Source organism: Magnolia sinica, chromosome 19 (assembly GCF_029962835.1).
Source record: "Magnolia sinica isolate HGM2019 chromosome 19, MsV1, whole genome shotgun sequence".
Lineage (NCBI taxonomy): Eukaryota > Viridiplantae > Streptophyta > Magnoliopsida > Magnoliales > Magnoliaceae > Magnolia > Magnolia sinica.
This window is the reverse complement of record NC_080591.1, coordinates 7,669,831-7,687,434: the sequence shown is the minus strand read 5'-3', so window position 1 is coordinate 7,687,434 and position 17,604 is coordinate 7,669,831. Positions and strand designations below refer to the sequence as shown.

The 17,604-nt window shown below is 37.5% G+C and overlaps 1 protein-coding gene across 1 annotated transcript; it reads right to left on the bottom strand.

Annotated features, from left to right (window-relative positions):
* Window positions 1-14,382: 14,382 nt before the first annotated feature.
* LOC131235656 (cell wall / vacuolar inhibitor of fructosidase 2-like) lies at window positions 14,383-14,916 on the bottom strand. The gene has a single exon (XM_058232927.1). The coding sequence runs from the start codon at window positions 14,914-14,916 to the stop codon at window positions 14,383-14,385; it is 534 nt and encodes a 177-aa protein (XP_058088910.1).
* Between the last annotated feature and the right edge of the window lie 2,688 nt (window positions 14,917-17,604).

Genomic DNA, 17,604 nt, shown 5'->3' with positions numbered 1-17,604 from the left:
TCGCACTAAGGCATGAGTGTGTAGGTTGTGTGTGCGTGTGTTAAAAAAAATCTTGTCAAACATTATATGAGCATTAATAAAAAGCCAATGGCCCTAAAAAGCTTGTAAAGGCAATTACATGCTTAGACCCATGCAGTCAACGAAGAGTGCCCATGAGGCCAACCACTCGTGAGACCAATGCCATCAGTTTAGCTTCTGACAGCGCCATGAGGGAAGGTGAGAGAAAATGCCCTCTCATGAATGTGTCAGACCTTGCAAGCGAAGAAAAAGTGAGCCACAACGTGCGTTCTTTGGCTTGTACATAGATAGGCCAATCATGCGTAAGACCCCCCAGTTTCTTGGCTTGATTTTAATAGAAACTTATGAGGAAGGGTCGACCTCTATATAAGCCACCCCCACATCGATGGATTAACGACCTTTGATTTGGTATCTAAACAGGTAGCCTTGTGCGCCCCGTGAACTCTAGAGAGTTACTGCAGCGAAACTTGCTCGTAAAACCCACCGAGTTCACTACCCCAGTAGCTTCACTGGGCCCCTCTAATGGATCACGGTTTGTGAACTCCTCGGCTGCAGTGGTTCAGTGAATTCCTGAGAGTTACAGAGACCATTTGTATAAGACCCTCAACTTCAACTACTTAAGAGTCTAAAAAACTGTGATTGCTCCAACTACTCATGAGTCTAAACTATACTCTTCCATTTTATGAATATGATAATGCTTAATTGGTATATTTTATACATGTTTGCATTGCGAGGTGAATTTGAGAGTTTAGATTGAAAAGAATGTTAAAAGCATGGATTTGATGCTCAAGAATCACCAAGGCAATGGATGAATCTTAGGAGATTAAGATTGAAGATTTTAAGACCCTAATATCCAAGGAAACCAAGTGAAGAAGGAAGGAAGTTGAAAGTGCAAAATGTAGAAATTTATACTGTCTATGTCATCAACCACTGTTCGATGACATCGAAGCCAGTGTTCGATGACATCGAAAAAATACATAAAAATCAAGTTGGTTGCTGAACAAATTGAATACAGTTTTCAATGACATCAAAGCCCTATTTGATTACTCGAAGACCTGCTCGATGACATCGAAAACAGTTCGATAACATCGTGATTTTTGGAGATTTCTGGAGCAACTTGTTGGAACACTCTGGACACATTTTTGATTACTCGAACACCCTTCGATGACATCAAAGGCAGTTCGATGACATCGAAGGTATGTTCGATAACATGAAGAGTTACGCAGAGTGAAAAACATTATACAGTGCAAAAAGGCGCGACTTCCAGATTCAAGTTACGTTCGATGAGATCGAAGGCGTTACGCCGAGTTACGCGGAGTGCGTAAATTTGAGGCGGTTCTTTGAAATTAGACGGACAAGGCTATAAATATGGGTTTTCCAAGGACTTTTAGAGATGAATTATGTTATAAAGAGCAAAGCCAAAGGGTAGAGTAGTCTCCGAAGAGTTTTTCTTATTTCCTTTTCTATTTTTAATGCTTTCTTTTAGGGTTTTAGATCCAATCATATCTATGGTTGGCTAAACCTCTTAGCTAGGGCTAAGAGGTGAAGCTTGTAGCGTGTTGGGATGATTTTTTTTTTGCTTTGATTCTTATTCTTGTTAAACCTCATTGATTTCTAGTTTGAAACTAAAGGAGTATTTTTAGTTTTATATGATTTATTGTGACTCAAATTACAATAAATGCTGTGATAACTTTGGATATTTTTTTTCCTTTTTTGAGATTGTGAGATCGGTAAATCCTGTTGTTCACCATCGTCTCCTGGGCAAGATGGAATCCTTTCCAATCATCATAATTCTCCTCCATTGAGAATTAGGTCAATAAAAAGTTCAGATTGAATTTAATTGCTGAATTCATGGCTCAATTTCAACCATTGCTTGTCAACCCTCGGAACGATTAGGTAATTACCCTGGGAAGTAATTATTACATATTTGCAATGCATTTACCATTGCTTTGGAAAATCAAATATGCTTTAAACGTTCAAGTGTTTTCTTAGTATGATTTATTTGAGCTTTGAATCTACTTATACTTATTTTTGAGCTCATACCCTAAAATGATCTTGTAAAATGGATGAACTTTGCTCACGTTAACAACACATACTTCATGATATGGTATGACTATATAACTTTGCTCACGTCAACAACTGATGCAGGGATGAACGTGATGAGGTCGAGCACCATCTTCCTCAAGAGGATAATTATTCCAAATCCACAGAATTTCTCTGGACTCCTCACAGAGGTTTCTCGAATCAACGAGAAAGAAAGCAAACAAAATAGAAAATAAATTGTATAAAATTCAAAATTGATTAATGAATGAAATAAATGAGTTCACAACCCTTTAAATATGGATACCAAGCAATGAGAGACAAATCAGAAGCAAACTACAACTAAAACTCCTAGAATTCGCAACTTACTATAAATAGTAAACTTACTATTTATAGACGGTTATGATGTCTACTAGTGCATAAGGTTTTCAGCCAAAAATAGTAAGTGTCCTATTTGGCTTCGCCAAACTGTTCAACAAATTATTCTAAGCTCTTTTCACGTTGGGCGCAAGTCCTAAAGCCCGATGGATGAAGAGTTATAATCAAACTAAAACTTACTATTTATAGTAAAAATGAAATTAAAATAGGGAAACGACCATCGATCCGGGGGTATTTTGCAAATCCGGCTTGCGTAACCCGGCGTTGTGTGCTTGGGTGGCTAAAGTAGCTCGTTTTACCCCAAAATCATATATTTTATGCCTGATAATTCATTCCGTATTGTGGATACGCCCAATCTAAGGTCCGACGGTCTGCATCGCTTCTGTCGTCGACCGGGCCTTTTCTGATCCATCTTGGCCATGAAACTGTTCGCGACTTGCTCTACATCAATACCCTCTAGTTCAAAAGAAGCTGTCCTCGAGCTCTCGTCCTGCTCTGGTTCATGATACTCGGTCAGGTCCGTGACGTTGAAAGTCCGTGAGATCGCTATGTCATTTGGAAGATCAATAATATAAGCATTGTCATTGATTTTTCGGATGATTGGTACGGGTCCAATCTTCTTATTCTTCAACTTGTTGTACGTCCCGGTCAGAAATCTCTTGTTACGCAGATGGACCATAATGCGATCACCCACCTTAAATACTTTTTGTCGCTGATGCTTATCCGCTTGTTCCTTATACTTCTCATTCGAGGCATGTAGCTTGGTCTACGCATGGATGCCCATGATCCTGTCTGCCATATGTTCTGCTGTAATGCTCATGCCTGGAAGCTTGGGTAGAGGGACCAAGTCAAGTGTATGGCGAGACACTCGTCCGTAGATAATCTGGAATGGTGATTTTCCTGTTGAGCGGTTCACCATGTTGTTGAATGCAAACTCTACTTGAGACAATGTCAAATTCCATTGCTTTAATTTTTCTCCTGAAATATAGCGAAAGAGGTTTCCTAACGTGCGATTCACAACTTCGGTCTGCCCATCAGTCTGTGGGTGGTAGGCGCTGTTGAATTGAAGTCGTATATCGAATCGAGTCCACAAAGTCTGCTAAAAGTGACTAATGAACTTTGTGTCACGATCAGAAATAATGGTCTTGGGGACCTCGTGTAGCCGTATGACCTCCCTGAAGAATAAATTCACCACGTGTGTTGCAGCGAGGGTCTTTTTACATGGGATAAAGTATGTCATTTCGGAGAAACAATCTACCACCACGAACACCGAATTCATGCCGCGTTGTGTTCGCGGGAGACCAAGCACGAAGTTTATAGATAAATCTTCCCAAGGACCGTCAAGCACAGGTAATGGAGTGTAGAGGCCCGTATTCTAATATTGTCCCTTGGAGGTCTGACAAACATGAAAATGTTATAAGGCTTTTCCCACATCATGTACCACTTGCGGCCAGTAATACCACTCTTCCACAAGAGCTCGCATCTTGTCTCTCCCAAGGTGTCCGCCGAGTCCACCTCCATGTAGCTACTGAATAATCTCGTCTCTCAGAGAACTTTGGGGGATGCATAATTGACTCATTTAAAGAGGAAATCATCATGTATATGAAGGACATTGGGGTGACCTTCTTGGCACTTCATCAAAGAATCTTTGAAGTCCTCATCCTCAGCATACAGCTCGATCCTTAAGACAGTCAAAACCAACCACCTCATTGTTCATCGTAACAAGTAGTGATGCATGACGGCTACGTGTATTAGCCATCTTGTTTTGCTACCCTGACTTGTTCTTCAAAATGAACATAAATTCCTATAAAAATGCAACCCATCTAGCATGCACACAATTCACGTTAGTTTGACTATTATTAATAAACTTTAATGTTTGATGGTCAATGTACATAATAAATTCTCTTTAAATCAGATAATGCTACCAATGTTACAGCACCTGAACAACTGCGTACAACTTAAGCTCATACATCGACTACTTCTTTTGGGCTTTACTTAGCTTCTCGTTGTAGAAGGCTATCGGCCTGCCTTTCTATGATAATACTCCTCCGATTTCGACATATGAAGCGTCACACTCAACCTCAAACAACTTATCGAAATTAGGAAGCACCAAGACTGGTATTGTGGACAAACGATGCTTGATCTCATGAAAGCTCTTTTCAGCTTCATCGGTCCACTGAAACTGTCCTTTTTTCATGCAATCTATAATAGGCTTGACTATTGTAATAAAATTTCATACAAATCGACAATAGAAGGTCGTCAATCCATGAAAACTCTTCATCTCATAAATGTTTGTTGGGATTGGCCATTCTCTAATGGCTCATACATTTTCATCGTCCACATGGATGCCCGTGGACGTTACAACAAATCTTAGAAACAACAGGTTGTCCGTTAAAAAGCTACATTTCTTCAAGTTGATATACAACTTGTTAATTTGTATGACCTGCAACACCTGCTTGAGATGTTTCCTGTGCTCCATCTCATCCTGCCTACATACCAGTATGTCATCAAAATATACTACCACAAATCGGCCAGTGAACGATTTTAGAACTTGATTCATCAAACGCATAAAAGTACATAGTGCGTTTAATATATCGAAGGGCATGACCAGCCACTCATACAACCATTCCTTGGTCTTAAATACCATTTTCTATTCATCACCGGGTTGGATACGAATCTAATAGTACCAGCTCCTCAGGTCTAGTTTAGACAACACCTTGGCCCCTTCTAGCATATCGAGCATGTCGTTCAACCACGGTATTGGGAACTGATATTTGATGGTAATTTTGTTGATTACCTGGCTATCAACATACATGCGCTAGCTCCTTTCTTTTTTTAACGTTAATAATGCTGGTACGGCACATGGGCTTTTATTCTTTCTCTCAAGAGACTCTTACTGATCAATTCCTCTACTTGCCCTTGAAGTATCTCACACTCCTTCAAACTCATCCGATAATGAGGGTGGTTGGGTAGGCTAGCCCCAAGGACGGGGTCATGTGATGTTGAATGTCCCTCATAGGGGGCAATCCATCAGGTAAATCTTCAGGTCAAACTTCTCTGAATTCGTTTAGCAATAGTCTTAAACTTGGAGGAATGTTTGAGGGTTTCGATTCTTTGCCCTTCACCATTACGTCGTATATCTCGCAGATTTTCTTAGATTCCCCCATGAAATTTCGAATGGTCAAGAAGGAACTCCCCTCCACTTTAGAGGCTTCAGTATGGTTCTCTAGTGTTATAGGGGCAAGGATTTTTTTTCAACTATGCTTGACGAATATGTAGACATTGTCTCGTCCTTGATGGGTCACATCATGGTCTGACTGCAAGGGTCGATCGAGTAACATATGACATGCTTCCATGTCGACCATGTCCTAAAGTATTTGATCCTTATAATTTTTACGAATTGAAAATGAGATAGTACATTGTTCAATTACCTTGGTCTCGTTTACCTTTTTTATCTAGTCAATTGAGTACGGGGAAAGATGTTTTGTCGTTGGTGTTGCAACTTGTCTACCATCACTCTCGAAATGATGTTCTCGCCACTGCTACTGTCTATGATCACATCACAAACCTTTTCATTGACAGTGCACCACGTACAGAATATATTGTGTCACTATGGATGTAATTCTAGGGTATATAGTAATCGCCTCACAACTAGAGATTCGTCATGATCCTCGCCCGTCAATTCATCGCTATCTGTTATTTCCTCAGTAGCTTGTTCATGTTCATTAAAGCTAGAGTTTTCTTATACTGCCTTACCTTCAGTGCCCTTATTTATAGCCAAGTGTGCTAAGGGACGTTGAGGACAGGTGTTTGATAAGTGGCCCGGTTGACCACAACGGTAACAATTGTTCGACCTTGACCAAACGTAAGGATTTGGAATCCTACTCGAGCCCACTGTTGTGGGTGCTACACGTTGAAGCCTAGATGAGCCACTTCCTGTACCATAGTTTGCGGTTGTGGGAGGTTGAGGATGTTCTCCTACTAGTTATTTTTCTCGTGCTAGTACTGAATCCTACGTAGGACCCGTTATGGGGGTCAGGTTGAAGGATAAGACCGATTCAAGACTCTTGCAAGCTGTATTTTTTTCCTACCTGCCAACTGAACCGCTTCATCTACAGTCCTAATTGGTTGCATCTGAACTCGATCCTGAATTGTCGATCGTAACCCTTCTATAAATCGTGCCACATTTTGTGACTCAGATTCTGACAGATCGTTTCGTGTTGCCAACCGCTAGAATTCTTCAGTGTAATCTATGACAGTTTGATTTTCTTATCAAAAATTCTGGTATTGCTGGAATAATATTTGCTCATAATCACTGGGGAGAAATCGTGATCAAAGAAGACATCTCATCCGTGGCGATGATGAGATGAGCGCCTTGTTTTAGCGGGCTCGTGAGAGTTGCAATTGCTCCCACCATGTAGAAGCACTAGATTTTAGTTTAAGCGCTACTAATTTTACCTTTTTATGATTTGGCACATCTATGTAATCAAAATATCTTTTTACTTTGGCTAGTTAATCAAGAAAATCTTATATGCGTAATAAACCATTAAAACTAGGAAGTTCATCCTTACATCAATAGTCTTTTTCAGCACGATCTAGATAATTGCCTCCATGGATTAGTCATCGGGCAAAGCCTTCATTAAGGTTCTCGTCGCTAGAACTTGAATCATCTGGTGTAACCCTACGGTTTGTCACTGGTAGTGCTCTACGGAAATCAGGGTTGTATCGTACAGTAACCATGGGTGGTGAAGCAACCATAGGCAGTGGAGCATCGCCTAGGGCTCGGGGCGGAAGTAGCGTATCCGCAAGATGGTCGAGGGTTGCCTGCAACCCTTGCATGGTCAACTAACTCTCCCAGTGGAAAGTTTCCATTCTTCCCACAAGTTAATGAATCTCTGAATCACTATCCACAGGACTTTGGCTCATGTCTTCGTTGTTTGCCATCGGCCCTAGAGGAATCCTTGCTCTGATACCAATTAACGTATGGATGAACATGATGAGGTCGAGCACCATCTTCTTCAAGAGAATAACTATTTTGAATCCATGAAATTTCTCTGGACTCCTCACAGAGGCTTCTCAAATCCAAGAGAAAGAAACCAAGCAAAATAGAAAATAAATTCTATAAAATTTGAAATTGATTAATGAATGAAATAAACGAGTCACAACCCTTTAAATAGGGATACCAAGCAATGGGAGAGAAATCAGAAGCAAACTATAACTAAAACTCCTAGAATTCACGACTTACTATTTATAGATGGTTGTGATGTCTACTAGTGCGCATGGTTTTTAGCCAAAAATAGTAAGTGTCCTATTTGGCTTCGCCAAGATATTTTCCTAATTATTCTAAGTTTTTTTCACGTTGGTCGTAACTCCTAAAGCCCAACGGATGAAGAGTTATATTCAAACTAAAACTTACTATTTATAGTAAAAACAGAATTAAAATAGGAAAACACCTATCGATCTGGGGGTATTTCACAAATCCGGCTTGCGCAACCCAGCATAGCAGGGTTGGGTGGCTAAAGTAGCTCATTCTACCCCAAAATCATATATTTTATGCCCGATAACTCATTCCGGATTGTGAGATACGCCCAATCTAAGGTTCGATGGTCCGGATCACTTCTATCACCGACCGGGCCTTCCAATCCATCTTGGCCATGAAATTGTCTGCGACCCGCTCTACATCAACAACGCACCTGTCAATCTTCATCCATGAGTCGTCCTCACAAAGACATGATGCAATCTGCGTCCACCAAATGCATCTTGGTCTAAGCCAGCATACAACAAACACTCATTTCCTTACCCGCACCACACAAGCAAACCTGAACTGTTCATCTGGTGGGCTCAACTATGGATGTTCAACATTTGAAAGATGCATTGATCAAGTGATCATAGCTGCTGATTTCACTTACGACAAATGATTGTTCATTGTTGGTTGGGCTCGATTCATATTCTCAAAAATCGTTCAATGAATGGCTAGGATTATTGCCCAATATACTTTTTTGGTAGGCCCCATCTAAGATAGGCCAACAAATGTGACAAATAGAACTTGTACATGTGTGTGGAAATTGAGTGTTTGAAAAAAGATTTTAAAAAAATGCCCCACCTACTAGATGATCCTTGCTTTCCGTGGAATCTAGCTCAACTGTCTACCACATCAAATTTAAGTATCCGTTACATGCTATGGTGGGGTTTAAAGGATTCCACAATGTTGGGATTCTTGGATTCTTACACCATGGTCTATCAGAGTAGGTCTCCATCCAATCAACGGTTGTGATTGTAAGCCCCGTATCTTAGACCGTACCGTTCCATAGGCTTCCGCGGTCTTCCCGGTCGAATTCCGGCAACCTTCGACCCTTAATCGGTATTTGCGCGTGACCTGGATTCTCGTGACGTCAACCCGAGTCGACTCAACCCAGGGCTTGTACCCTAGCGACCGCGTCGTCGCCGCGGTTCCGATGCCGCGACTCGCGCGCTAATGCGATGCTCTGGTTGGGAGATGTGGGCCAGCGTTCGGTGCGAGGAAACGCCGCACGTGCGAATTTCCAGGGAATCTCTACAAGGTGTCACATCAATCAATCCCATCATGTCAAGTACACATCAACTTTCACCCTTTCCCAAGCAACCCCCAAAGTCAAAAAGTTCTTACACAAACCCATACCTCTCTTACACCTTTTGCCAAAAAAGTCAAAAAGCCTCTTACACACCCATCCCTCTCTCTCCCATCCATCACTCCATCACCCATCACTCCCTCTCTCTCTCCCTTTACAATTCTCTCTCTTATTCATTTTTTCAAATCCAATCCAAGCAAGAGAGCACCATACGTATGAACTTCTCCAAGCCCTCCCATGGTGAGAAAAATGCTCATGTGTGTCCTACCTTTCCATCCTTAGATCTCTCATCTCAACCATCCATTTCTCATCTTCCTCCATCAAAGAGAAGCACAAGGAGCTAAGGAAGCCAAGGGAGCAAGAGGATCAAGTGGTGGGTGTTTTGATAGGGTAGATTTTGATATTTTTATGATGGGCCAAGTGAGACCAACCGATCAATGGTTTGGATCTCACTTTGGACCCTAAGATGTGGCTGATGGCCCACTTGGATCATCATGATCATTCCATGATGGGGCCATTCTCCATGGACCCCATCATGATGTTTATTTCCTTGCATGCTTAGGGTCATCTAGATCGTCTATTTTAGTGGAGAAGGGATCTCCACCGTTGGATTTCGATTTCATGGATCCACATGTAATGGGACCCACTTGATGTATGATTTAGTGCAAGGGAGGGCCCATAGTGCCGGGGTCCCTCCATCACGCGGGTCCCACTCTATCTCTCTCTATCTCTCTCTCTCTATTTCATTTTTTTTATGTGTGATTATATCATGCTTGTATGGCCCACTTGGATGGATCCCACCCTGAAGCATACATCCTACTCAAGCCATCTACAAGTGGGGCCCACTTTGTGCTTAGTATCCACACCATCCTCAATGAGGTGGCCCACCTAAGCAGGGCCCACCTCTAATGTATTTACAAGGGTCCAGCATCCAGGGACGCTGGACGTTTTTGGGAAAAATGCAAAAAAATTAGCTTGGTTTCAAGCCAATGAGGTGGTCCACTTGTGTAGGCTCCATCTTGATGCATGTATTCAATCCACGCCGTCCATTCCTTTCTTGACCTCATTTCAGGCGTTGAACCAAGATATGGTGCCAACTCGAGGTCCTGGTGGGCCATACCGTAGCAAATGGTGGTTTGCACCATTAAAACCTTCCCTAAACCTTTTATACGTTGAAATATGCCCAATATTGGGCTTGGTTTGCTTGTCTTGAGCCATAGAGGGCTACTGGACGGAGTGGATTCACTGAATATGGACCCCACATGTAAAATCCATGGATTTTCTAAAAAAATTAAAAAAAAAAAGAGATAACACAGCAGCCACCCACGGCTGAAGCTGTGGGCCCCACCTTGATGTTTATATGCTATCTAAACCGTTCATAGGGTGGGCCACTACCTGACGTGGGCCCACCCCAAAAATCAGCTTGATCCAAGACTCAGGTGGCCCACACCGTAGGAAACAGTGGGATTAGACTTCTACCTTTGAAATCCTTTTGGGGTCCACAGAAGTTTTGGATCAGGGTGAGATTTGTTTTCACCCTTCAACTGGGCCCATGTGACCTTATCAGCGGGTTGGATGACATCTAAACATTATGGTGGGCCCCACATGGAGCCCACAGTGGTGTGTGTGTGTTTTAAAGCCACCGTCCAGCCGGACGGTGGAGCCCACTGGGATGTGTGTGCGTGCGTGTGTGGGTGGGTGCGTGCGTGTGTGTGCGCGTGTGTATATTTATATATATATATATATAATATTATATCATATATAATATCATATGTATTATGTATATATATATATATTATATATTATATCATATTTAATATAATATTGGTGGGAGGCCCACCTCAGTTTGCTTGTGGCCTGGGGCCTGTGATTGAGGCCCACCTGGATATAGATGTAAGGCCCATGGGTCGAGGCCCATAGATGTATTAGGGGCCCATGGGTTATGACCCATTAAAAATGTTTTGGGGCCTATGAGTTTAGGCCCATTTGATGTACATATGGGGCCTAATTGGCGAGGCCCATTTGATACACATACGACCCATAAGATTAGGCCCATTTGATGCATTCTAAGGCCCATGGGTTATAGCCCATTGCGATGTGCATAAGGCCCATTGGTGCGGCCCATTGATGTGGCCCACTTAATGAATATAAGGCCCATGTGATTTGGCCCATTTGATGTATTTACGGCCCAATGGGATGTACCTAAGGTCCATTGCAATGTGTGATCCCAACATGGGTTATGTAATGATGTTTACGTCGGGCTATGCCTTGGGAGCAATGGTGGTTTGACGTCCACATTGCAAATATAATGTGGTTAAATGTCCGCATTATGACTTTCCCTAAGGCCCATTGTTAGGCTCGTACGTTTAATGTGTAGGCCGTCTAGGCCCATCTTTGTTATAATTATCATTTATCCTATATAGCATGTTTAGTTCCATGATTCATGACCATATGCATCATACGTATGCTTGATATGAGAAATGACTGATCATCGCATATGCCTTCGGGCAGATTGTTTAGGGGCTCCCGTACAGGGGGTGTTGCCCTACATGAGCGCACGATACGCGCAGGATTACTGCATGACTGAATAGTGTGATTCATGCATTCGCATTGTGTGATATGGTTACTGTACGCCCTAGCGACATCAGGGCCATAGCCTCCACAGACGTATCGTGGTTGGCAGGATTGGATACCGGAAATACTGTTCTACATAGGGTGCGATAGATATCCCTAGGTGAAAGTTCCTAAACCCTTATGGTACCAGGAGGTTGCTCCAACGTCTAGACCGAGTGGGTGCATGAGCGCTGAGTGCCGATTACCAGATGGTTGCGCTTTCCACTGTGTCGTGGTCGGTTGGAAGGGGGTACGGCCTTACCCGCCCGAGAGTAGGGGGCAATGCTAGGCTGAGTCTGACCAGCTCGAGGAATGGGTCCGCTATTGACGAGCCAAGCCCGATATTGGCAGGCGGATAGTGAGGTCTTTTTCACTCACCTTATTGCGTGCGATGGGGCGGCAATCTGGCTTGGAGTGTACTAGACCTCAGTGATATTCCAGATTTTGAGTTATATCGATATGTGGATTTAGATGAGGATTTGTGTGCTTGAGTTGCATTTCGCATTGCATGGCCTTGGTATGGCCGACATCATTCTTTGTACCGCATGGCCTTGGTACGGCTATGGTATTCTTGACATTCATCAGGTTGTTCCGCATTACTCTGATACTGTATAGTTGTATTACCACCTTGAGCATATACTTTCACCACCCTCTAAGCTTTCTATAAGCTTATGCACAACTGTTGCGTGTAGGTGACGTTGGATCGCAGCAGCGCTGAGGCTTAGGCGCGTGGCAGATCATTTTTGGAGTTTTGTTCATCTTCATTGTATTTTTCTTATGCTCATTGTACTTGTAAAGTTTTTTATTATAGTGGAAATGTGATGGAGTTTTTGGTTGTTGTTTGTGGGTTATGCCCTTGGTTATGCTGATTACGAATCAAACTGATGTTAAAAATCCTCCTTGTAGCATCCCAGGATCGGAACCTGGCGAATGGGCGCTGGGAGCCAAGAATGGGGTTCTACGGAGGCTGTCGGCGCCGGATTCGGCGATCGGAAATTTTGTGAGCCCGGTTTCCGAGTTTGGGGCATGACAGTGATCACTCAGGTGTTCAATATGTATAATTTGAATATAAACTGTTGATCTTTTCTCTCACTGTCCACTTGGCATGTGCCCCATATAGCCATTTATTTCTCCGTCTATAGGGCCTAGATCTTGCGTTTGTGTGTCGTACTCGTACGAATCTCTTCTATCTCGGTCGCGCAAGTTGCCTACGTATATACTCAGATAACATGAGATGGATGCGGGATTCGCGGCACATGCGCTAACATGTTGTAGGTGTGAAATATCTAGTACTCTAATTGAGTAAGAAGAAGGATGAGTATTCCCTGGCCCAAAAAAAAGTTAGATTATTCTACTCATTAGGAAGCTATAATTGTATGAAGAGAATGGACCGTTAAAAAATTGTGGACGTTTATATCCAAAGAATCAGCATAGAAATCTTTCTTATAATACATTATAAATTTTATTTCCTATATAATCAATGGTCCAGATCTCACAAAATATTTTACTATTAGGATGTGTCTCGCAAAGGCACCTGCTCATGATAACGTGAGCGAATACACAACTAACCTCTATAAATGTTCACATGTGACCTTGCATGTTAATTTTAACATACGACGTTTTTATCTTTCGCTAGTGAGTCTAGTTAGCGGAAAATTTGAGCTGTAAAAACTTAGGTTATACCGTTGAAGATCATATGAAATAAAAATTGGAACAATCTACTTATTAGGTAAGCATTACATATGAGTTTTGTCCCCATTAATTTCATTGGTATACAGTTTCAACAGTGTAGCCAACTTAATAAATATATCTGTTTGGTTTTCTCACATGTGATCTTCGTGATGATGCCCACCTTTTGTATGGATCAGATTTTTTAGAAGATAGGTGACACTTATGTGGTAAATAATTCTTTATTATAATATTATAAAATATATTATATCATAAATAACTGATAATATTTATATTATAATTTAATAGAAATATATTATAAATTATTTTAAATATATATATTAAATTATAAATAATATGTTTTTTATATATAATATATTACAAATAAGGGATGAGAGATATTATAATATATATATATATATATATATATATATATATATAAATTAATATAATATATTTATATAATTATAATATATTATATTATATATATAGCACTATATAATATTTATAATATATTATATATTAAATATTTTGGATAGATTTTGTATGTTGAAACAAATAAATACTTTCTCACATAATATATATTAAATGCATGGTATTATATTTTAAAATATATACTAAATACAATGTTTTTGAGAAAGTATTTATTTGTTTTAACATACATAATCTATTCAGAATATTGTTAAGGTTTATATTTATTTATAAATATAAATAAATATTATTATAATTATATTAATAAATATGTAATATAAATTTAATATATTATTATATTATATAGTATAATATATTTTATAATATATATATGTTATTGATATATAAAAATATTTATATCAATAGGAATAATATTAATTATATAATGCAAATATTATAATTTAATATAATATTTTTTGTAAATTTATTTTTATTGTATAACAAATAAGAACAATAGTAACAACAACAACATTAATAACAAAAAAAGAAAAAGAAAAGAAGAAGTTATATATGCTTAATTATATCAATTTTCTTGAAATATTTGAAATCATAAACAAAACCAAACTCATTAATCATGAAACACAATCTAAAGAAGAGAGACAAGTTCTACAGCGATAGTAGAAAGCCGTATCAGATTTTTATTCCTCTTGAATAAAGGCGATTTCTGATTAATTTTTTCGAATTCTTCTTGGCAAATCTTCGCAGCATTTGATCCGTATCCTGCATATAACTTGGCAAGATTGTAATCATGGGCTTCAACTGCTTGTATTGCTACCATGATCTTATCTACTGTATCCCCATACTGTTCGTGGCATGTGTTGAAGCATACACTCTTTAACTTATATTCATTTGTCGTTTTCTTCAACATATCGGATGTCTGTGACCATAGGTTTTTGGCGGTCGAGAGCGCTTTCTCCAAAATGATCCTTGCGAGGCCGGCGACATCTGCATTGTAGCTTTCTTTATTGGTTTCAAGATACCTCACGCATAGCTTGTTGTAGGTGGTCTTTTTGCAAGTATTCTGAATCAGCTCTGTACCTGTAGCGTTTGTGGTAGGGGATTGAGATAAGGTGAGGACAAGAACGAGAACGAAGAATAGTTTCAAATGAAGATTTGACATTTTTCTTATGTTGGGTTCTTCTTACTTAAATTACAATGCATGCAGAAGAGGATTTTTACATTTATATATATAATAAGCGAAATACTTGGTACTCTAGTAGAATGTAATGAATGATACATATGCAGTTAAAAATTATTGATAAATTAAGTATATGGAACACATGTAATTTAAAATAAAATTTTCAAATTAATGTTAACCATTTAAATTTAATATGAATAAAATATTATTATTTTATCTTGGAGGGTGAAAAATGAAAAATACTCAACGTGTCTTATTTAAAATAAACGAGTGTACATGAATCAACGGTTAGAATTGTTCAACCAATCTAATTTTTAAACTGTAAGTTAAAACTAGTGGGTTACACAATTCAGTCAGTTTTATTTGTATTAATATATGTCACATGTGTTAGTATTTTTATCTGCTTGTATATCAAGTAACGTATAGTGACAGAGTATCAGATAATTTCTCATGCAATAACGACAAGTGGATGTTGCACATAGAGAGGGGAGATTGGAATCGGCTTTTGATTCGATCAATCATATCATTGTCTGGCATAGCGTGATTCATGCACTCTCGAATGGTAAACTCTGACCTATTTAGGGGATGCGACTTAGCTTCGATCTCAGATCCAGTGATGTCGGTGGTATGCTAAATGTGGGTCTACTTAAATGTATGCGTTGTGTGTATACTCCGTTCATTTATTTTGCCAACTTATTTTAGGGCATGAGTCGAAAAATATAGAAGATACAAATCTCAGGTAGACCATACCATAGGAAACAATGATCATTGAACGTCCACCGTTAATATTTTAAAATGTGATTCTTATATGTATTTAAAATTCTTAATAGGTGAAAAACTATGAATGAGTATAATTCTGAATGATCCATATTTATTATTATGATAGATACTAAAATACATTCTATAAATCATAATATATGAACCTCTCAAGAAGTGATTGTAGAATTATAATAAGGATATATTATGTATGTTAAAACAAATAGATATAACATGACTCTTAAACATGGGTCATCGCTATCATCTCATTTGTATATACGCATGTAGATGTTCTGAATATACCTAAAAGATTATGTATGTTTAAGAATATTTTGATTTAAGGACGTTATTAAATAATCATTATATTTTTAATATATCCCTTTAAATAATATTATAAAGAATGATATCCAATGATTGTCCGAGTTTGGATATCATGTGTGTTGTAAAGGATATATTGTTAAATATACCCTTAATCCTGTTATAAGGGTATATTTAATATTATATCTTATTAATAGTGAAGAATATTATTTTAAGTGATGATATTTTGATAGCCAATTTCACAATGATATTAATATTATGATACCATAAAAATATCTTTATATTTAGTCTTTTATATACTTAAATATATCGATTTGATATATTTAATAAATATATATTAATTATGTTATAATTAAAATATATCATTTACATATATTAAGTTTTTCTAATATAGACATATAATAGGTATATTATTATATATAATATACATTTAATATCTATAAATATATTAAATATATTAGATGTGATAACATTACAATATAAATTATATTAAAAATTTATATGACAATAAATATAATATAAATGGATATATATTCATTTAAAATAACTGTGGATTCGTTGCACTATATAACTGGATATATGGTTAATTAAGTATAGTATATTTTATATTATATTAAAATATAATAATATATAATATATAATTATATATAATATTTATTAATATTTATAAATAAATATAAACCTTAACAATATTCTATATATATAATATAAGGATATTTTTATTATAAATATATAATACTAATTATAAAATATATTTATAATAATTAATAAATATAATATAATAATATATTATATATCTATTAATATATTAATATAATTGTAATGATATTTATTTATATTTATAAATAAATTAAACCTTAACAATATTCTGAATAGATTATCTATGTTAAAACAAATAGATATAATGTGAGATTATAATAAATATATTATAAATATATTGTGTGATATATATTATTTATATATATTATATATTTATTTTATATAAATATATTATAAAATAGTATATATTAATTATACTTGCATTGTATAAATTCTCTATGGGGAGGGGTTTTGGGTAATTCATAATCATCTTTGTTTGTAGGTTTTAACTTTTTAGATATATTTGTCTTGTATAAATTCTTTGGAAAGGAAATCGGGTAAACTGTTAGATTCTCATTTAATAAATTTAATTTTGAAGTAAAGAAAAAACCTAATAAAATACCTTGCCATCTTGCGAAAAAAATTTTGCTTGCGAGATTTTTCACATCATTTTTTAAAACATATTTTATACTCCTACAATCTATTCTAAGTAAAAATTCTTAGCTTAAAAGTTCACTTTCAAATTTTGAAATACATAAAAAAAAAAATCTATGTATGAAATCGTCAGCACGTGTTGAAAGATCGAAATATGTTGTAAACATGTTTTTTAAGTTAATGTATACATAAAAACTCTCTCTCTCTCTCTTAATAGAGATTTACGAAGTTGACTTTTATGTGAGATATGTAAATAAAAAAAAAAAAACCTATTTTACTAGTAATGTTCTTCTTTGTTTTCTTCTTTTTCTTCTATTTCTAATAATGATGGGCAAATTTCATAGTAGTGTTTGCATCAAGAAA

What these genes read in the sequence shown, in the direction of transcription:
- LOC131235656 (XM_058232927.1), bottom strand. Translation starts at nt 14,916, where the DNA reads ATGTCAAATCTTCATTTGAAACTATTCTTCGTTCTCGTTCTTGTCCTC.